Source organism: Salmo salar, chromosome 03, assembly GCF_965601325.2.
Source record: "Salmo salar chromosome 03, fSalSal1, whole genome shotgun sequence".
Classification (NCBI taxonomy): domain Eukaryota; kingdom Metazoa; phylum Chordata; class Actinopteri; order Salmoniformes; family Salmonidae; genus Salmo; species Salmo salar.
The window spans coordinates 91,366,712-91,390,000 of NC_138293.1; the positions used below are offsets into that span (position 1 = coordinate 91,366,712).

Here is a 23,289-nt window from a genome sequence, read left to right on the forward strand (position 1 = left end):
ATATACTATATATCTGTCTGTAGGGACTGGAATATACTATATATCTGTCTGTAGGGACTGGAATATACTATATATCTGTCTGTAGGGACTGGAATAAACTACATATCTGTCTGTAGGGGCTGGAATACACTATGTATCTGTCTGTAGGGACTGGAATATACTATATATCTGTCTGTAGGGACTGGAATATACTATATATCTGTCTGTAGGGACTGGAATAAACTATATATCTGTCTGTAGGGGCTGGAATATGCTATATATCTGTCTGTAGGGGCTGGAATATACTATATATCTGTCTGTAGGGGCTGGAATATACTATGTATCTGTCTGTAGGGACTGGAATATACTATATATCTGTCTGTAGGGGCTGGAATATACTATATATCTGTCTGTAGGGGCTGGAATATACTATGTATCTGTCTGTAGGGACTGGAATATACTATAGATCTGTCTGTAGGGACTGGAATAAACTATATATCTGTCTGTAGGGGCTGGAATATACTATGTATCTGTCTGTAGGGGCTGGAATATACTATATATCTGTCTGTAGGGGCTGGAATATACTATATATCTGTCTGTAGGGGCTGGAATATACTATGTATCTGTCTGTAGGGACTGGAATATACTATAGATCTGTCTGTAGGGACTGGAATAAACTATATATCTGTCTGTAGGGGCTGGAATATACTATGTATCTGTCTGTAGGGGCTGGAATATACTATGTATCTGTCTGTAGGGAATGGAATATACTATATATCTGTCTGTAGGGGCTGGAATATACTATGTATCTGTCTGTAGGGACTGGAATATACTATATATCTGTCTGTAGGGACTGGAATATACTATATATCTGTCTGTAGGGACTGGAATATACTATATATCTGTCTGTAGGGACTGGAATATACTATATATCTGTCTGTAGGGACTGGAATATACTATATATCTGTCTGTAGGGGCTGGAATATACTATGTATCTGTCTGTAGGGGCTGGAATATACTATATATCTGTCTGTAGGGGCTGGAATATACTATATATCTGTCTGTAGGGACTGGAATAAACTATATATCTGTCTGTAGGGGCTGGAATATACTATATATCTGTCTGTAGGGACTGGAATATACTATATATCTGTCTGTAGGGGCTGGAATATACTATATATCTGTCTGTAGGGGCTGGAATATACTATATATCTGTCTGTAGGGGCTGGAATATACTATATATCTGTCTGTAGGGGCTGGAATATACTATATATCTGTCTGTAGGGGCTGGAATATACTATATATCTGTCTGTAGGGGCTGGAATATACTATATATCTGTCTGTAGGGGCTGGAATATACTATATATCTGTCTTTAGGGACTGGAATATACTATATATCTGTCTGTAGGGGCTGGAATATACTATATATCTGTCTGTAGGTGCTGGAATATACTATATATCTGTCTGTAGGGGCTGGAATATACTATATATCTGTCTGTAGGGACTGGAATATACTATCTGTCTGTAGGAGCTGGAATATACTATATATCTGTCTGTAGGGACTGGAATAAACTATATATCTGTCTGTAGGGGCTGGAATATACTATATATCTGTCTGTAGGGGCTGGAATATACTATATATCTGTCTGTAGGGGCTGGAATATACTATATATCTGTCTGTAGGGGCTGGAATATACTATATATCTGTCTGTAGGGGCTGGAATATACTATATATCTGTCTGTAGGGGCTGGAATATACTATATATCTGTCTGTAGGGGCTGGAATATACTATATATCTGTCTGTAGGGGCTGGAATATACTATATATCTGTCTTTAGGGACTGGAATATACTATATATCTGTCTGTAGGGGCTGGAATATACTATATATCTGTCTGTAGGGGCTGGAATATACTATATATCTGTCTGTAGGGGCTGGAATATACTATATATCTGTCTGTAGGGACTGGAATATACTATCTGTCTGTAGGGACTGGAATATACTATATATCTGTAGGGGCTGGAATATACTATATATCTTTCTGTAGGGACTGGAATATACTATATATCTGTCTGTAGGGACTGGAATATACTATATATCTGTCTGTAGGGACTGGAATAAACTACATATCTGTCTGTAGGGGCTGGAATACACTATGTATCTGTCTGTAGGGACTGGAATATACTATATATCTGTCTGTAGGGACTGGAATATACTATATATCTGTCTGTAGGGGCTGGAATATGCTATATATCTGTCTGTAGGGACTGGAATATACTATATATCTGTCTGTAGGGGCTGGAATATACTATATATCTGTCTGTAGGGACTGGAATATACTATATATCTGTCTGTAGGGACTGGAATATACTAAATATATGTCTGTAGGGGCTGGAATATACTATGTATCTGTCTGTAGGGGCTGGAATATACTATATATCTGTCTGTAGGGGCTGGAATATACTATATATCTGTCTGTAGGGGCTGGAATATACTATATATCTGTCTGTAGGGGCTGGAATATACTATGTATCTGTCTGTAGGGACTGGAATATACTATATATCTGTCTGTAGGGGCTGGAATATACTATATATCTGTCTGTAGGGGCTGGAATATACTATATATCTGTCTGTAGGGGCTGGAATATACTATATATCTGTCTGTAGGGGCTGGAATATACTATATATCTGTCTGTAGGGACTGGAATATACTATATATCTGTCTGTAGGGGCTGGAATATACTATCTGTCTGTAGGGGCTGGAATATACTATATATCTGTCTGTAGGGGCTGGAATATACTATATATCTGTCTGTAGGGACTGGAATATACTATGTATCTGTCTGTAGGGGCTGGAATATACTATGTATCTGTCTGTAGGGACTGGAATATACTATATATCTGTCTGTAGGGACTGGAATAAACTATATATCTGTCTGTAGGGGCTGGAATATACTATGTATCTGTCTGTAGGGGCTGGAATATACTATGTATCTGTCTGTAGGGAATGGAATATACTATATATCTGTCTGTAGGGGCTGGAATATACTATGTATCTGTCTGTAGGGACTGGAATATACTATATATCTGTCTGTAGGGACTGGAATATACTATATATCTGTCTGTAGGGACTGGAATAAACTATATATCTGTCTGTAGGGGCTGGAATATACTATATATCTGTCTGTAGGGACTGGAATATACTATGTATCTGTCTGTAGGGGCTGGAATATACTATATATCTGTCTGTAGGGGCTGGAATATACTATATATCTGTCTGTAGGGGCTGGAATATACTATGTATCTGTCTGTAGGGGCTGGATAATACTATATATCTGTCTGTAGGGACTGGAATATACTATATATCTGTCTGTAGGGACTGGAATATACTATATATCTGTCTGTAGGGGCTGGAATATACTATATATCTGTCTGTAGGGGCTGGAATATACTATATATCTGTCTGTAGGGGCTGGAATATACTATATATCTGTCTGTAGGGGCTGGAATAAACTATGTATCTGTCTGTAGGGACTGGAATATACTATATATCTGTCTGTAGGGGCTGGAATATACTATATATCTGTCTGTAGGGGCTGGAATATACTATATATCTGTCTGTAGGGGCTGGAATATACTATATATCTGTCTGTAGGGACTGGAATATACTATATATCTGTCTGTAGGGGCTGGAATATACTATATATCTGTCTGTAGGGACTGGAATATACTATATATCTGTCTGTAGGGGCTGGAATATACTATGTATCTGTCTGTAGGGGCTGGAATATACTATATATCTGTCTGTAGGGGCTGAATATACTATGTATCTGTCTGTAGCGGCTGGAATATACTATATATCTGTCTGTAGGGGCTGGAATATACTATGTATCTGTCTGTAGGGGCTGGAATATACTATATATCTGTCTGTAGGGGCTGGAATATACTATATATCTGTCTGTAGGGGCTGGAATATACTATATATCTGTCTGTAGGGGCTGGAATATACTATCTGTCTGTAGGGACTGGAATTTACTATCTGTCTGTAGGGACTGGAATATACTATATATCTGTCTGTAGGGGCTGGAATATACTATATATCTGAAAACGGCTGTGAATGTCTGCTTTATTAACGTATGCCTTGGTAATGGTTTTAGTGATTGTCTCTCGCTCGTGTGTGTGTGTGTGCGCACGTGTTTCTGCTACAGCCCGTGTGGGTCTCATGCACATCGGTGTCTTCATCCTGCTGCTGCTGAGTGGAGAGAGGAACTTTGGCGTGCGTCTCAACAAGCCCTACTCTGTCCACGTACCTATGGACATCCCAGTGTTTACAGGGACCCACGCCGACCTACTCATAGTAGTAAGACTCTGCCATACAAGTTACAGTAGGCTACAGCATAAATATAGAATGAATACAATATATCTCTGTTGAATACAGTGTGACTGTAGCAAATGGATTAATTCTGCAGGCAATATTACATTTTCTGTGATCTGCCTCTATGTGTTAATTAAAAAGGCTCTCCAGTTATAGCTTGGTGTCTTTATTACACTTAGATTCAAATAGTATTTCATTCAAATATTTTTAATTGAGCATGGAGTGCCAAATGGGCAGGGTTATCTCTATTGGGACTCTCCCATTGGTTCCATTGCGTCAAGCAAGATCAATGAAGCGCAGATAAAGCATTTGAATGGAAACAAATACTATTTGAATCCAGGTCCTATAGAAATATAATTGCTACAACAGACATTCAAGTCAATAAATGTTCTCTGATGGGTGGCTTGACGGCGATTGAGTGTACCCATAAGTGTTCCAGTCAAATTTCCCTTGTCCCTTCTAGTAATTCTATCTCTATGTCTGTACCTCTGTGTGATCTCCAGGTGTTCCACAAGATCATCACCAGCGGCCACCAGCGTCTACAGCCTCTCTTTGACTGCCTGCTCACCATCGTAGTGAATGGCGAGTAGCTCTGCACTGGCTCCATCTGCTGGTCAAATATGCACATGGTTCTTTATTTATTTATTCAACCTTCATTTAACCAGGAAAGTCCCATTGAGATACATAGTCTATTTTAGAAAAGAGACCTGGCCAAGAAGGCAGCAGTAGTCATTACAGCGTTACAGTGTTACAGCGGTACATTACAGCAGTAGTCATTACAGCGTTACAACATTTAAAACATACAGTAGGCTACAATCGGCACAGCAACACGTCATCATGAGGCAATCCGATCCACAGGAAACATCTACACTCCTTGTTGTAACCTCAGCCTCACAGAAAGTTCTGAGGTATTGAACAGTTCAATATTACATTACTTTGGGACAGTCCCTGAGATCACCTTTAACACCTAAACAGATGTACTCATTAACCTCTATGGGCTAGGTGGGACGCTTGCGTCCCACCTACTCAACAGCCAGTGTAATCCCCTGGCGCGATATTCAAATACCTCTCGTTAATCTAACCACACTGTCCAATTTCAAAAAGGCTTTACAACGAAAGCAAAACATTAGATTATGTCAGCAGAGTACCCAGCCAGAAATAATCAGACACCCATTTTTCAAGCTAGCATATAATGTCACATAAACCCAAACCGCAGCTAAATGCAGCACTAACCTTTGATGATCTTCATCAGATGACAACCCTAGGACATTATGTTATACAATACATGCATGTTTTGTTCAATCAAGTTCATATTTATATCAAAAACCAGCTTTTTACATTAGCATGTGACTAGAATGTGACTAGCATTCCGACCGAACACTGCCGGTGAATTTACTAAATTACTCACGATAAACGTTCACAAAAAACATAACAATTATTTTAAGAATTATAGATACAGAACTCCTCTATGCACTCGATATGTCCGATTTTAAAATAGCTTTTCGGTGAAAGCACATTTTGCAATATTCTAAGTAGATAGCCCGGCATCACAGGGCTAGCTATTTAGACACCCAGCAAGTTTAGCACTCACCAAAGTCAGATTTACTATAAGAAAAATGTTATTACCTTTGCTGTTCTTCGTCAGAATGCACTCCCAGGACTTCTACTTCAATAACAAATGTTGGTTTGGTCCCAAATAATCCATTGTTATATCCAAATAGCGGCGTTTTGTTCGTGCGTTCAAGACACTATCCGAAAGGGTAAAGAAGGGTTACGAGCACGGCGCATTTCGTGACAAAAAAATTCTAAATATTCCATTACCGTACTTCGAAGCATGTCAACCGCTGTTTAAAATCAATTTTTATGCCATTTTTCTCGTAAAAAAGCGATAATATTCCGACCGGGAAATCGTTTTTTATTACAAAGAGAGTGAAAGTAAAAGCATGCTATCCCCTCATGCACGAGCCTCAGTCTAATGGCCCTCTGATAGAGCACTTGCCAAACGCGCTAATGTGTTTCAGCCTTGGGATGGAATTACATCGTTCAGCTTTTTCCCGCCTTCTGAGAGCCCATGGGAGCTGTAGGAAGTGTCACGTCATGCCAGAAATCCCCTGTATTTGTTAGAGATGATCAAGGAGGGCAAGAAATGGTCAGACAGGCCACTTCCTGTAAGGAATCTTCTCAGGTTTTGGCCTGCCAAATGAGTTCTGTTATACTCACAGACACCATTCAAACAGTTTTAGAAACTTTAGGGTGTTTTCTATCCATGCCAATAATTATATGCATATTCTTGTTACTGGGCAGAAGAAGTAACCAGATTAAATCGGGTACGTTTTTTATCCGGCCGAGCAAATACTGCCCCCTAGCCCCAACAGGTTAAGTCATTCTTAGATGCTGTACATGCATATTGAGATGTTACTTGCTTTTTAGTCTAGCTAGGATTAGGCTCAGTCTGTGGTCAAAATTTACAGTATCTCTACAAATGATTCCTCCTCCCTCTCCTCCACAGTGTCTCAAATCAAAGTTTATTTGTCATGTGCGCCGAATACAACAGGTGTAGACCTTACAGTGAAATGCTTACTTACAGGCTCTAACCAATAGTGCGAAAAAAAAAAGGTGTGTGTGTGTGTGTGTGTGTGTGTGTGTGTGTAGGTAAGTAAAGAAATAAAACAACAGTAAAAATACATTTGAAAATAAGAGTAGCAAGGCTATATACAGACATCGGTTAGTCAGGCTGATTGAGGTAGTATGTACATGTAGATATGGTTAAAGTGACTATGCATATATGATAAACAGAGAGCAGCAGCAGCGTAAAAGAGGGGTTGGCGGGTGGTGGGACACAATGCAGATAGCCCGGTTAGCCAATGTGCGGGAGCACTGGTTGGTCGAGCCAATTGAGGTAGTATGTACATGAATGTATAGTTAAAGTGACTATACATATAAGATCAACAGAGAGTAGCAGCAGCGTAAAAGAGGGGTTGGGGGGGCACACAATGCAAATAGTCTGGGTAACCATTGGTTACCTGTTCAGAAGTCTTATGGCTTGGGGGTAAAAATTGTTGAGAAGCCTTTTTGTCCTAGACTTGGTACTCCGGTACCGCTTGCCATGCGGTAGTAGAGAGAACAGTCTATGACTGGGGTGACTGGGGTCTTTGACAATTTTTAGGGTTTTCCTCTGACACCGCCTGGTGTAGAGGTCCTGGATGGCAGGCAGCTTTGCCCCAGTGATGTATTGGGCCGTACGCACTACCCTCTGAAGTGCCTTGCAGTCAGAGGCCGAGCAATTGCCGTACCAGGCAGTGATGCAACCGGTCAGGATGCTCTCGATGTTGCAGCTGTAGAACCTTTTGAGGATCTCAGGACCCATGCCAAATCTTTTTAGTTTCCTGAGGGGGAATAGGCTTTGTCGTGCCCTCTTCACGACTGTCTTGGTGTCTTTGGACTATTCTAGTTTGTTGTTGATGTGGACACTAAGGAATTTGAAGCTCTCAACCTGCTCCACTACAGCCCCGTCGATGAGAATGGGGACATGCTCGGTGCTCCTTTTCCTGTAGTCCACAATCATCTCCTTAGTCTTGGTTACGTTGAGGGATAGGTTGTTATTCTGGCACCACCAGGCCAGGTCTCTGACCTCCTCCCTATAGGCTGTCTCGTCGTTGTCGGTGATCAGGCCTACCACTGTTGTGTCATCTGCAAACTTAATGATGATGTTCGACTCGTGCCTGGCCATGCAGTTGTGGGTGAACAGGGAGTACAGGAGGGGACTGAGCATGCACCCCTGGGGAGCTGCAGTGTTAAGGATCAGTGTGGCAGATGTGTTGCTACCTACCCTCACCACCTGGGGGCGACCCGTCAGGAAGTCAAGGATCCAGTTGCAGAGGGAGGTGTTTAGTCCCAGGTTCCTTAGCTTAGTGATGAGCTTTGAGGGTACTATGGTGTTGAACGCTGAGCTGTAGTCAATGAATAGCATTCACACATAGGTGTTCCTTTTGTCCAGGTGGGAAAGGGCAGTGTGGAGTGCAATAGAGATTGCATCATCTGTGGATCTGTATGCAAATTGGAGTGGGTCTAGGGTTTCTGGGATAATGGTGTTGATGTGAGCCATGACCAGCCTTTCAAAGCACTTCATGGCTACAGACGTGAGTGCTACGGGTCTGTAGTCATTTAGGCAGGTTGCCTTTGTGTTCTTGGGCACAGGGACTATGGTGGTCTGCTTGAAGCATGTTGGTATTACAGACTCAATCAGGGACATGTTGAAAATGTCAGTGAAGACACCTGCCAGTTGGTCAGCACATGCCCGGAGCACACGTCCTGGTAATCCGTCTGGCCCTGCAGCCTTGTGTATGTTGACCTGTTTAAACGTCTTACTCACGTTGGCTACGGAGAGCGTGATCACACAGTCGTCCGGAACAGCTGATGCTCTCATGCATGCCTCAGTGTTGCTTGCCTCGAAGCGAGCATAGAAGTGATTTAGCTTGTCTGGTAGGCTCGTGTCACTGGGCAGCTCGTGGCTGTGCTTCCCTTTGTAGTCTGTAATAGTTTGCAAGCCCTGCCACATAAGACGAGCGTCGGAGCCGGTGTAGTATGATTCAATCTTAGCCCTGTATTGACGCTTTGCCTGTTTGATGGTTCGTCGCAGGGCATAGCGGGATTTCTTGTAAGCTTCCGGGTTAGAGTCCCGCACCTTGAAAGCAGCAGCTCTACCCTTTAGCTCAGTGCGAATGTTGCCTGTAATCCATGGCTTCTGGTTGGGGTATGTACGTACAGTCACTGTGGGGACGACGTCCTCAATGCACTTATTGATAAAGCCAGTGACTGATGTGGTGTATTCCTCAATGTCATCAGAAGAATCCCGGAAAATGTTCCAGTCTGTGATAGCAAAACAGTCCAGTAGTTTAGCATCTGCATCATCTGACCATTTTTCTATAGACCGAGTCACTGGTGCTTCCTGCTTGAATTTTTGCTTGTAAGCAGGAATCAGGAGGATAGAGTTGTGGTCGGATTTACCAAATGGAGGGCAAGGGAGAGCTTTGTACGCGTCTCTGTGTGTGGAGTACAGGTGATCTAGAATTTTTTTCCCTCTGGTTGCACATTTAACATGTTGATAGAGAATTGGTAGAACTGATTTAAGTTTCCCTGCATTAAAGTCTCCGGCCACTAGGAGCGCCGCCTCTGGGTGAGGGGTTTCCTGTTTGCTTATTTCCTTTTACAGCTAACTGAGTGCAGTCTTAGTGCCCGCATCTGATTGTGGTGGTAAATAAACAGCCACAAAAAGTATAGCTGAGAACTCTCTAGGCAAGTAGTGTGGCCTGCAATTTATCACAATATACTCTTCTTCAGGCGAGCAAAATCTAGAGACTTCTTTAGATTTCGTACACCAGCCCCCCATTACCGGAGTGTGCGGACAGTCACTGTCTTGCCGGTGCAGCGTGTATCCCGCTAGCTGAATATCCATGTCGTCATTCAGCCACGATTCTGTGAAACATAGGATATTACAGTTTTTGATGTCCCGTTGGTAGGATATTCAGGATCGTACCTCGTCTAGTTTATTGTCCAATGATTGCACGTTGGCGAGTAATATTGACGGTAACGGCAGCTTTCCTACTCGCCTTCTGCGGATCCGGACGAGGCATCCGGCTCTACTTCCTCTGCGTCACTTCCTTATGTCTCCCTACCTGAATGACTCCTCCTCCCTCTCCTCCACAGTGTCTCCCTACCTGAATGACTCCTCCTCCCTCTCCTCCACAGTGTCTCCCTACCTGAATGACTCCTCCTCCCTCTCCTCCACAGTGTCTCCCTACCTGAATGACTCCTCCTCCCTCTCCTCCACAGTGTCTCCCTACCTGAATGACTCCTCCTCCCTCTCCTCCACAGTGTCTCCCTACCTGAAGAGTCTGTCCATGGTGGCAGCTAACAAGCTGCTCCACCTCTTGGAAGCCTTCTCCACCAACTGGTTCCTCTTCTCCGCCTCCCAGAACTACCATCTTGTCTTCTTCCTGCTGGAGGCCTTCAACAACATCATCCAGTACCAGTTTGATGGTGAGAGGATCAGTGTTTACCCAGCCTGCTGCTCTCAGAACAGGTTACATGTCTGACTCCGTAGAATAGCATAGGACTGTATGTAGTCCTGCCGGAGTCTGGTCTGTTGGTATTGCTGCCGACTCCGGACCACAGATACCGGCTAGCGACGGGGGTTTAAGCCTGTCTCTGCCACTCTCCTACCTGGGCCCCTCTATAATCTATCTCCGGCTCTCAATTCCTCACTGTGGATCCCAGTCTGTTCAGGGCTATGGGATACGGGGGATCAGGGGTGGTCTGCCGGGCATTGGGATGACAACCCAACTAGGAATGAGGAAGGCTTTTAGCGGGTGGAATAGTAGGGACCAATTGGAGGTTTACTTAGTAGCAATGCAAATATCATGGTACAGCTATATAGACACTCAATCATCATGTTACTTTTTAATGGTACGTTTACAAACATATATTTTCATAAATAGAATTTAAAGTTGTGTCTCATTATGGTAAGTGGTGAAATAAGTATAGCCAGTTACAATTGTAATGGCCTAGCAGATAATAAGAAAAGACAGTCAGTATTTACCTGGCTAAAAGAGAAGGAATATAATATCTATGTTTACAGGAAACTCATTCAACAATTTTAGATGACGTTTTGTGGAAAAAGAACTGGGGGGGCGAAATATATTTCTCCCATGGGCAAAGAAATTCAAAAGGGGTGATGGTATTAATTAACAGCCATTTTGATCCAAATGTGCAAATTGTCCAAACAGATTATCAAGGTAGATGGATTATTTTAAATATGTTATTGGACAATAAACAGATATGGCTTATTAACCTATACGGTCCAAGCTTCTTTGAAAATATATATAAGAATTTATCAACTCTACAAGCAACACTAGACTCTATTATTATGGTGGGATATTTTAATACGGTCTTAAATACTTCTATGGACCGGAAAGGAAATCACACTACAAATTGTCACCCTCAGGCTCTTAAGGAAATCATGAATGTCATGGATATATTGGAATTAGTGGATATATGGAGACTTAAATACCCTGACCTAGTGAGATATACATGGCGGAGGCTTAATCAAGCTAGTCGTCTTGACTACTTTCTTATGCCATTCTCTCTGGCACCAAAAGTTAAAAAGTGTTGATAGGGGACAGAATGCGGTCGGATCATCACATAATTGGCATATATATTACTCTTACAGAATTTCCACGTGGGCGACGATATTGGAAATTTGATCAAAGCCTACTAGATGATAAATTGTTTAGAACTAGGACAGAAGAATTTATAACTGACTTTTTCAGACATAACATAGGTACAGCAGATCCCCTTATTGTATGGGACACTTTTAAGTGTGCCTTTAGAGGCCATGCAATTCAGTACTCATCTATAAAACAAAAGCAATTTAGATCAAAAGAGTCCATATTAACAAAGGAAATTGAAGGACTAACAAAACGGTACTATAGAGGCGAAGAATAAGTTAGAGGAAAAACAAAAAGAAATGGAGGAACTTATTCAAGAAAGATCCAGTGTAATATACACTGCTCAAAAAAATAAAGGGAACACTTAAACAACACAATGTAACTCCAAGTCAATCACACTTCTGTGAAATCAAACTGTCCACTTAGGAAGCAACACTGATTGACAATACATTTCACATGCTGTTGTGCAAATGGAATAGACAACAGGTGGAAATTATAGGCAATTAGCAAGACACCCCCAATAAAGGAGTGGTTCTGCAGTGGTGACCACAGTCCACTTCTCAGTTCCTATGCTTCCTGGCTGATGTTTTGGTCACTTTTGAATGCTGGCGGTGCTTTCACTCTAGTGGTAACATGAGACGGAGTCTACAACCCGCACAAGTGGCTCAGGTAGTGCAGCTCATCCAGGATGGCACATCAATGCGAGCTGTGGCAAGAAGGTTTGCAGTGTCTGTCAGCGTAGTGTCCAGAGCATGGAGGCGCTACCAGGAGACAGGCCAGTACATCAGGAGATGTGGAGGAGGCCGTAGGAGGGCAACAACCCAGCAGCAGGACCGCTACCTCTGCCTTTGTGCAAGGAGGAGCAGGAGGAGCACTGCCAGAGCCCTGCAAAATGACCTCCAGCAGGCCACAAATGTGCATGTGTCTGCTCAAACGGTCAGAAACAGACTCCATGAGGGTGGTATGAGGGCCCGACGTCCACAGGTGGGGGTTGTGCTTACAGCCCAACACCGTGCAGGACGTTTGGCATTTGCCAGAGAACACCAAGATTGTCAAATTCGCCACTGGCGCCCTGTGCTCTTCACAGATGAAGCAGGTTCACACTGAGCACGTGACAGACGTGACAGAGTCTGGAGACGCCGTGGAGAATGTTCTGCTGCCTGCAACATCCTCCAGCATGACCGGTTTGGCGGTGGGTCAGTCATGGTGTGGGGTGGCATTTCTTTGGGAGGCCGCACAGCCCTCCATGTGCTCGCCAGAGGTAGCCTGACTGCCATTAGGTACCGAGATGAGATCCTCAGACCCCTTGTGAGACCATATGCTGGTGCGGTTGGCCCTGGGTTCCTCCTAATGCAAGACAATACTAGACCTCATGTGGCTGGAGTGTGTCAGCAGTTCCTGCAAGAGGAAGGCATTGATGCTATGGACTGGCCCGCTCGTTCCCCAGACCTGAATCCAATTGAGCACATCTGGGACATCATGTCTCGCTCCATCCACCAACGCCACGTTGCACCACAGACTGTCCAGGAGTTGGCGGATGCTTTAGTCCAGGTCTGGGAGGAGATCCCTCAGGAGACCATCCGCCACCTCATCAGGAGCATGCCCAGGCGTTGTAGGGAGGTCATACAGGCACGTGGAGGCCACACACACTACTGAGCCTCATTTTGACTTGTTTTAAGGACATTACATCAAAGTTGGATCAGCCTGTAGTGTGGTTTTCCACTTTAATTTTGAGTGTGACTCCAAATCCAGACCTCCATGGGTTGATAAATTGGATTTCCATTGATTCTTTTTGTGTGATTTTGTTGTCAGCACATTCAACTATGTAAAGAAAAAAGTATTTAATAAGATTATTTCATTCATTCAGATCTAGGATATGTTATTTTAGTGTTCCCTTTATTTTTTTGAGCAGTATATTATAAAAAATAAAGCGAACTGGATGGAATATGGGGGAAAATGCACCATTCTTTTTCAATCTTCAATATAGAAATACTACCCAAAAATGTTTATTAAAACTTGTTACAAATGATGGAGTCACACATGATTCACCAAATGATATTTTGAAAGAGGAAGTAAAGTACTTTAAGAATATGTTTTCGTTTCAGGCTCTTCCATCTCCACTAACTGAAACTAATTGTATGGATTTTTTCCTAATAATAATGTAAAATTAACATCTGTACAGAAAGACTCATGTGAAGGCCAAATTACAGAGGAGGAACTGTTTGATGCAATTGGGGCCTTTAAGGATGGGAGAACCCCAGGGCTGGATGGCATACCAGTGGAAGTATACAAAACTTTTTTTGATATACTCAAAGGACCATTATTAGCATGTTTTAACCACTCCTATATAAATGGTAGATTATCAGACACGCAACAAGAAGGTCTGATATCATTATTACTGAAACAGGACCCAAGTGGTATATATAAAGATCCAGTCCACTTAAAAAATTGGAGACCTCTTACACTTCAGTGTTGTGATGCAGAAATCCTAGCAAAATGCTTGGCGCATAGAATTAAAAAAGTATTGTCAGATATTATTCATCCTTATCACACAGGTTTTTTACATGGACAATACATTGGAGATAATATAAGACAAGTACTGGAAACAATAGAATACTATGAAATATCGGGGACACCAGGCCTGGTTTTCATAGCTGATTTTGAAAAGGCTTTTGATAAAGTACGACTGGAGTTTATATATAAATGCCTAGAATATTTCAATTTTGGGGAATCTCTTATAAAATGGGTTAAAGTTATGTATAGTAACCCTAGGTGTAAAATAGTAAATAATGGCTACATCTCAGAAAGTTTAAAAATATCTAGAGGAGTAAAACAAGGTTGTCCACTATCGGCATATCTATTTATTATTGCCATCGAAATGTTAGCTGTTAAGATTAGATCAAACAATAATATTGAGGGATTAGAAAACCGTGGTTTAAAAACTAAGGTGTCATTGTACGCCAATGATTCATGTTTTCTTCTAAAACCACAATTAGAGTCTCTCCACGGCCTCATAGAGGATCTAGATACTTTTGCTATCCTTTCTGGATTAAAACCAAATTATGATAAGTGTACTATATTACGATCTTGCTACCATGGAAAGGAAAATACCTGTCTATTTGTGGAAAAATCACCCTGATTAACTCTTTAGTCATATCACAGTTTACCTCTTTGCTTATGGTTTTGCCTACACCTAGTGACCTGCTTTTTAAATTATATGAACAAAAAATATTCAATTTTACTTGGAATGGCAAGCCAGATAAAATTAAAATGGCCTATTTATATAGTGAATATGAATTCGGAGGGCAGAAATTATTAAATATTAAAGAATTAATCCTCTCACTAAAGGCATCAGTCATACCAAAGTTATACTTAAATCCAAACTGGTTTTCTAGTAAATTGGTACGAATGTCTCATCCTATCTTCAAGAAGGGCCTTTTTCCCTTTTTTCAGATTACACCTGCCCACTTTCAGTTGTTTGAAAAGGAAATAATCTCCAAAATATCTTTATTTTTAAACAAGCCTTAAAAAGTTGGTTGCAATTTCAGTTTAACCCACCTGAAAAGACAGAACAAACAATACAACAAATATTGTGGTTAAATTCAAATATAGTAATTGATAAAAAAACTGTATTTTTCAAAGACATTTAAAAAAAAAGGTATAATTTTAGTGAATGATATTATAAATAGGACTGGTGGAGTGATGTCACACATGCAACTAACACAGCCATATGGAAATGTCTGCTCTACCCAAAATTACAACCAATTAATTGCAGCATTACCACAAAAATGGAAGAGGCAAGTAGAAGTGGAAAAAAGTAAGGAACTTGTATGTCGGCCCTGTATTAAAGAACATAAATGGTTAAAGAAAAGTGTGATAAATAAAAACATATACCAATTTCATTTAAGGACCAAAAAACTGACAGCTGTGCCATATAAATTGCAAAATAGTTGGGAAGAGATTTTCGACGTACCCATTCCATGGCATATGGTTTATGAATTGATACGCAAAACAACGGCGGATTCAAAACTTCGAATTTTTCAATTTAAATTACTATACAAAATTCTTGCAACTAATAGAATGTTATATATATGGGGGATACAATCTTCCCAGCTCTGCAGATTCTGCTGTGAGGAGGCAGAGTCATTAGATCATTTATTTTGGTATTGTCCATATGTAGCTCGTTTTTGGTCACAGGTCCAGGAATGGCTGAAGAATTGCAACATTTGCCTAGAACTAACGCTGCAGATAGCAATACTGGGTGATTTGAAAAGCCATAGTCAATCAATCAATAATATAATAATTATTTTAGCAAAAATGTTTATTTTTAATTTACAATCTGTAGAAGCTATGAGAATAGAAAGGTTCAATTGTTTTGTGAAGCATCACAGCACAGTTGAAAAATATATGGCAAATAGAAATCCGAAATGGATGATGTTGAGAGATAGATGGGAGGGGTTGAATGGAGCTGAAGGGTGGGACTAATAACAGGATAAACAATGTAAAACATACGGGGTCTGTAAAATGTATATAGGTTCAGAACTTTTGTGAAATAGCACAGTTACAAATAGAAATCAAACTGGATGGACATCCGAAATAGAGGAAGGACTAAAAACAAACAAAAAAGAACTATTGTAAAATAGACTGTGTCTGTAAAATGTGTATCAGATGAATAAATTGAAGGTAAAAGCCGAAGTGTTTATTAGTTTACTCCAATTGGGGGATTGGTGGTAGGGTTTGCGGGGAATAATAATAAAGGTATATTCTTAAAAAAAGTATGTATGTTTATATAGGTATGTGTATGTATATATGTGTATATGTATGCATGCGTGTATGGATATATATATTTACACAAAAAATATATGGGGGATTGGAAATGATGCAGACAATTATATTGATGGAAGCAATATTCTTTCCGCAATATTAAGCTGATCCACCCCTTTTTTTTAATTCCTCACTGTTCCATGGAAAAATAAATACAATATGAAAGGGAATTGTAATTAGTCTATTTATATGTTTCTTACTTTCTGTGGGTTCAGTCAGTAGAAGGACTATTTACTGCCTTCCTTTGATGTGCTGCTGTGTCGTATCAATGTAACCCTCATAATCCCTTGCTCTTAAATTTGCAATTTTCTTCCAGGAAACTGTAACCTAGTCTACGCCATTATCCGCAAACGCAACTTGTTCCATCAGTTGGCCAACCTGCCGTCCGACCCTTCCTCCATCCAGACGGCCTTGCTGAGGAAGAGAAAGTCACCGGATGCCATCACCGGCATCTCCCGTACCAGCTCCCAGGAGACGGTGTCCATGGAGGGTTCCCGTCCGGCCGTCCCCGCCGAGCCAGGAACGCTGAAGACCAGCCTGGTCGCTATACCAGGTACACCACCGATCTATAACTATAACAACTTATATACGGTGCCTTCGGAAAGTATTCAGACCCCTTGACTTTATCCACATTTTGTTAGGTTACAGCCTTATTCTAAAATTGATTAAATCCTTTTTTTTCTCACCAATTTACACACAATACCCCATAATAAAAAAGAAAAAAACGTATTTATCAATTTTTGCAAATTTATAAAAAATTCAAATGAAATATTACATTTACATAAGTATTCAGACCCTTTACTCAGTACTTAGTTGAAACACCTTTGGCAGCGATTACAGCCTCGAGTCTTCTTGGGTATGACTCTACAAGCTTGGTACACCTGTATTTGGGGAGTTTCTCCCATTCTTCTCTGTAGATCCTCTCAAGCTTTATTTTTATTTTATTATTCTTTTTTTATTTCACCTTTATTTAATCAGGTAGGCCAGTTGAGAACAAGTTCTCATTTACAACTGCGACCTGGCCAAGATAAAGCAAAGCCTCTTTCAGGTTGAATGGGGAGCATTGCTGCACAGCTATTTTCAGGTCTCTCCAAAGATGTTAGATCGGGTTCAAGTCCGGACTGTGGCTGGGCCACTCAAGGACATTCAGAGACTTGTCCCAAAGCCACTCCTGCGTTGTCTTGGCTGCTTAGCGTCATTGTCCTGTTGGAAGGTGAACCTTCACCCCAGTCTGAGGTCCTAAGCGCTCTGGAGCAGGTTTTCATCAAGTATCTCTCCGTTCATCTTTGCCTCGATCCTGACTAGTCTCCTAGATCCTGCCGCTGGAAAACATCCCCACAGCATGAAGCTGCCACCACCATGCTTCACCGTAGGGATGGTGCCAGGTTTCCACCAGATGTGATGCTTGGTATTCAGGCCAAAGAGTTCAATCTTGGTTTCATCAGATCAGAGCATCTTGTTTCTCATGGTCTGAGAGTCTTTTGGTGTCTTTTGGCAAACGCCAAGCGGGCTGTCGTGTGCCGTTTACTGAGGAGTGGCTTCCGTCTGGCCACTCTACCATAAAGACCTAATTAGTGTAGTGCTGCAGAGATGGTTGTCGATCTGGAAGCTTCTCCCATCTCCACAGAGGAACTCTAGAGCTCTGTCAGAGTGACCATTGGGTTCTTAGTCACCTCCCTGATCAGGCCCTTTCTCCCTCGATTGCTCAGTTTGGCTGGGTGGCCAGCTCTAGGAAGAGTCTTTGGTGGTTCCAAACTTCTTCCATTTAAGAATGATGGAGGCCACTGTGTTCTTGGGGACCTTCAATGCTGTAGAAATGTGTTGGTACCCTTCCCCAGATCTGTGCCTCGACACAATCCAGTCTCTGGAACTCTACTGACAATTCCTTCGACCTCATGGCTTGATATTTGCTCTGACATGCACTGTCAACTGTGGGACCTTATATAGACAAGTGTGTGCCTTTCCAAATCATGTCAAATCAATTGAATTTTACACAGGTGGACTCCAATCAAGTTGTAGGAACATCTCAAGGATGATCAATGGAAACAGGATACAGCTGAGTGTAAGGGGTGCGTAACTGGTGGCAGTGAAGTCAGACACAGGAGAGCAGAACTGGGTAATAACCGGAGCAGTTTAATTAACAAAACCAACGGCATCCAGAAATACAAAAGTATGGATACTAAACCCGTCGCGCACCAGTCAAAATGTGCACAAGCACTTACAACAAACAATTTCACACACAGACATGGGGGGAACAGAGGGTTAAATACACGACAAGTAATGAGGGAAATGTAAACCAGGTGTGTGGGAAAACAAGACAAAACAAATGGAAAATGAAAGGTGGATCGGCGATGGCTAGAAGACCGATGACGTCAACCGCCGAACGCCGCCCGAACAAGGAGAGGAACCGACTTCAGTGGAAGTCTTGACACTGAGCTCAATTCCGAGTCTCATAGCAAAGGGTCTGAATACTTATGTAAATAATGTATTTCTGTTTTATTTTATTTCTTTAATGATTTTTTTTTACCCCTTTTTCTCCCCAATGTCATGGTATCCAATTGGTAGTTACAGTCTTGTCCCATTGCTGCAACTCTCGTACGGACTCGGGAGAGGCGAAGGTCGAGAGCCGTGCGTCCTCCGAAACACAACCCAGCCAAGCCACACTGCTACTTGACACAATGCCCGCTTAACCCGGAAGCCAGCCACACCAATGTGTCGGAGGAAACACCGTACACCTGGCGACCGTGTCAGCGTGCCCACCACAGGAGTCTCTAGTGCGCGATGGGACAAGAACACCCCTGCCGGCCAAACCCTCCCCTAACCCGGATGACGCTGGGACAATTGTGCGCAGCCCCATGGGTCTCCCGGTTGCGGCCGGCTGCGACAGAGCCTGCACTCGAACCAGGATCTCTAGTAACACAGCTAGCACTGTGATGCAGTGCGCCACTCAGGAGGCCTTTTTTTCCCTTCTTTTCGCTTTGTCATAATGGGGTATTGTGTGTAGGAAATTGCTTTATTTAATAAATTTTAGAATAAGGCTGTAACGTAACAAAATGTGGGAAAAGTCAAGGGGTCTGAATACTTTCGAAGGCACTGTAAGTATAACCAGGGATTTTTGCCATAGAAACACTTTTTTCATTACACTTAAGTCCATATTGTAAAAAATATATATACAGTACCAGTCAAAAGTTTGGACACACCTACTCATTCAACTAGTTTTCTTTATTTTTACTATTTTCTACATTGTAGAATAATAGTGAAGACATCAAAAGAATGAAATAACACATGGAATCAGGTAGTAACCAAAAAAGTGTTAAACAAATCAAAATAGATTTTAGATGATTCAAAGTAGCCACCCTTTGCCTTGATGACAGCTTTAAACACTCTTGGCATTCTCTCAACCAGCTTCACCTGGAATGCTTTTCCAACAGTCTTGAAGGAGTTCCCACATATGCTGAGCACTTGACAGCTTTTCCTTCCTCTGCGGTCCAACTCATCCCAAAGCATCTCAATTGGGTTGAGGTTGGGTGATTGTGGAGGCCAGGTCATCTGATGCAGCACTCCATCACTCTCCTTCTTGGTCAAATAGCTCTTACACAGCCTGGAGGTGTGTTGTGTCATTGTCCTGTTGAAAAAACAAATAATAGTCCCACTAAGCAAACGAGATGGGATAGCGTATCACTGCAGAATGCTGTGCTAGCCATGCTGGTTAAATGTTCCTTGAATTCTAAATAAATCACAGACAGTGTCACCAGCAAAGCACCCCCACACCATTACACCTCCTCCTCCATGCTTCACGGTGGGAACCACACATGCGGAGATCATCCGTTCACCTACTCTACGGGATCGTTGTCCCAATACCGAGACGGTTGTTGCTAACGTGTGCTAATGTGATTAGAATGACGTTGTAAGTAACAGCAAACTTTCCAGGATATAGGCATGTTTTGTATAGGCAGAAAGCTTAAATTCTTGTTAACCTCTTACATCTAGATGTTCCGCTTGCGGAACACCGCTTCAATATCCAATGATAGGGCGTGGCGCGAATTACAAACTCCTCAAAAATCCAAAATCTTCCATTTTTCAAACATATGACTATTTTACACCATTTTAAAGACAAGACTCTCCTTTATCTAACCACATTGTCCGATTTCAAAAAGGCTTTACAACGAAAGCAAAACATTAGATTATGTCAGGAGAGTACCCAGCCAGAAATAATCAGACCATTTTTCAAGCTAGCATATAATGTCACAAAAACCAAAACCCCAGCTAAATGCAGCACTAACCTTTGATGATCTTCATCAGATGACACTCCTAGGACATTATGTTATACAATACATGCATGTTTTGTTCAATCAAGTTCATATTTATATCAAAAAACAGCTTTTTACATTAGCATGTGACGTTCAGAACTAGCATTCCCACCGAAACTTCCGGTGAATTTACTAAATTACTCACGATAAACGTTCACAAAAAACATAACAATTATTTTAAGAATTATAGATACAGAACTCCTTTATGCAATCGCTATGTCCGATTTTAAAATAGCTTTTCGGTGAAAGCACATTTTGCAATATTCTGAGTAGATAGCCCGGCCATCATGGCTAGCTATTTTGACACCCACCAAGTTTGGTACTCACCAAACTCAGATTTACTATAAGAAAAATTGGATTACCTTTGCTGTTCTTCGTCAGAATGCACTCCCAGGACTTCTACTTCAATAACAAATGTTGGTTTGGTTCCAAATAATCCATAGTTATATCCAAATAGCGGCGTTTTGTTGTGCGTTCAAGACACTATCCGAAGGGTAACGAATGGTGACGCGCCCGGCGCGTTTCGTGACAAAAAAATTCAAAATATTCCATTACTGTACTTCGAAGCAGTAAAAAAGCGATAATATTCCGACCGGGAGTCGTTGTTTTCGTTCAAAGACTGAAAATGAAAACATAGAGTCGTCTCGTGCACGCGCACGCCAGTCTCATTGTTCTCAGATCGACCACTTACCAAATGCGCTACTGTTTTTCAGCCATGGCCTGCAAAGTCATCATTCAACATTCTGGCGCCTTCTAAGAGCCAATGGGAGCGTTAGAAAATGTCACGTTACAGCAGAGATCCCCTGTTTTGGATAGAGATGATCAAGAAGGCCAAGAAATGGTCAGAGAGGGCGCTTCCTGTTTAGAATATTCTCAGGTTTTGGCCTGCCAAATGAGTTCTGTTATACTCACAGACACCATTCAAACAGTTTTAGAAACTTTGGAGTGTTTTCTATCCAAAGCTAATAATTATATGCATATTCTAGTTTCTGGGCAGGAGTAATAATCAGATTAAGTCGGTTACGTTTTTTATCCGGCCGTGAAAATACTGCCCTCTATCCATAACAAGTTAAACAAAAGAAACAAACGACAAAACAGTCCCATAAGGTGCACAGACTATACAGGAAATAACCACCTACAAAACACAAGTGAAACAAACCTCAACTAAATATGGCCTCCAATTAGAGACAACGACAACCAGCTGCCTCTAATTGGAGGTCCTACCAAAAACCCAACATAGAAATAGAAAACATAGAACCTAAACCAAAAACACCAAAACAAACATCCCCTGCCACGCCCTGACCAAACTACAATGACAAATAACCCCTTTTACTGGTCAGGACGTGACAGGCCTAGTCAAAGCCCAGACCTCAATCCAATTGAGAATCTGTGGTATGACTTAAAGATTGCTGTACACCAGCAGGAACCCATCCAACTTGAAGGAGCTGGAGCAGTTTTGCCTTGAAGAATGGCCAAAAATCCCAGTGTCTAGATGTGCCAAGCTTATAGAGACATATCCCAAGAGACTTGCAGCTGTAATTGCTGGAAAATATGGCTCTACAAAGTATTGACTCTGGGTGTGAATAGTTATGCACGCTCAAGTTTTCATTTTTTTTTGTCTTATTTCTTGTTTGTTTCACAAGAAAAAATATTTTGCATCTTCAAAGTGGTAGGCATGTTGTGTAAATCAAATGATACAAACTGCAAAAAATCTATTTTAATTCCAGGTTGTAAGGCAACAAAATAGGACAAATGTTAAAGGGGTGAATACTTTCACAAGGCACTGTATATACAGTTTTAGAATATAAAAATAAAAGCTAGAAAGTCATGGCAATAGAAAATTCTACAAACAATGGATTTAACAGTATATTGATTTTGTTATTAAGTTTGAGCAAAATAACACAGCGTTATCCATGGCAAAATGCATAGAATTTCAGGAATTTATATTTAAAACGTAACTCCATGGCAAAGAGTTTAGAATTGCAGCAAATTAACTTTAAAACTGCAACATTTTCTCTCAGCTCCATTGCAGAATATGTAAGTCCCTGGAAATTATCTTTAAAACCAACATTTCCTCTCAGCTCCATGGCAGAATATGTAGAATCACTGGAAATTAGCTTTAAAATTGCAAAATTTTCTCCCAGCGCCATGGTAAAATGTGTAGAATTGCAAATATATATCTCGGTTCCATGGACAAATACTGAGAATTGCAGGAAATTGGCTTAAAAATACTAAAATTGCCCAAAAATATATTGTTTTACATACCAAGATGGAGGCCTCTGAAATTCAGCCATGCTGACCGTGCCCATTGCCACGCTCACCACCTAAGCCCATTTTTGATCCAGAAAAAACCCTGTATGACCACCTATATATAACTGCTATCTGAACACTACTTGTATTCTATACCAGGAACACAACCTATAACTACTATCTGAACACTACTTGTATTCTATACCAGGAACACAACCTATAACTACTATCTGAACACTACTTGTATTCTATACCAGGTACACAACCTATAACAACTATCTGAACACTACTTGTATTCTATACCAGGTACACAACCTATAACTAC

At 41.4% G+C, this 23,289-nt stretch overlaps 1 protein-coding gene across 1 annotated transcript in view; it reads left to right on the forward strand.

Moving 5' to 3' along the window:
* The window catches only part of LOC106606387 (protein HID1), a 113,030-nt gene that overhangs the window by 81,863 nt on the left and 7,878 nt on the right, over window positions 1-23,289 (forward strand). The window contains exons 11-14 of the mRNA XM_045715702.2: window positions 4,188-4,339; window positions 4,858-4,936; window positions 10,229-10,393; window positions 16,721-16,957. Of these exons, the coding sequence (XP_045571658.1) occupies window positions 4,188-4,339; window positions 4,858-4,936; window positions 10,229-10,393; window positions 16,721-16,957 (633 nt within the window). The remainder of the gene's footprint in view (window positions 1-4,187; window positions 4,340-4,857; window positions 4,937-10,228; window positions 10,394-16,720; window positions 16,958-23,289) is intronic.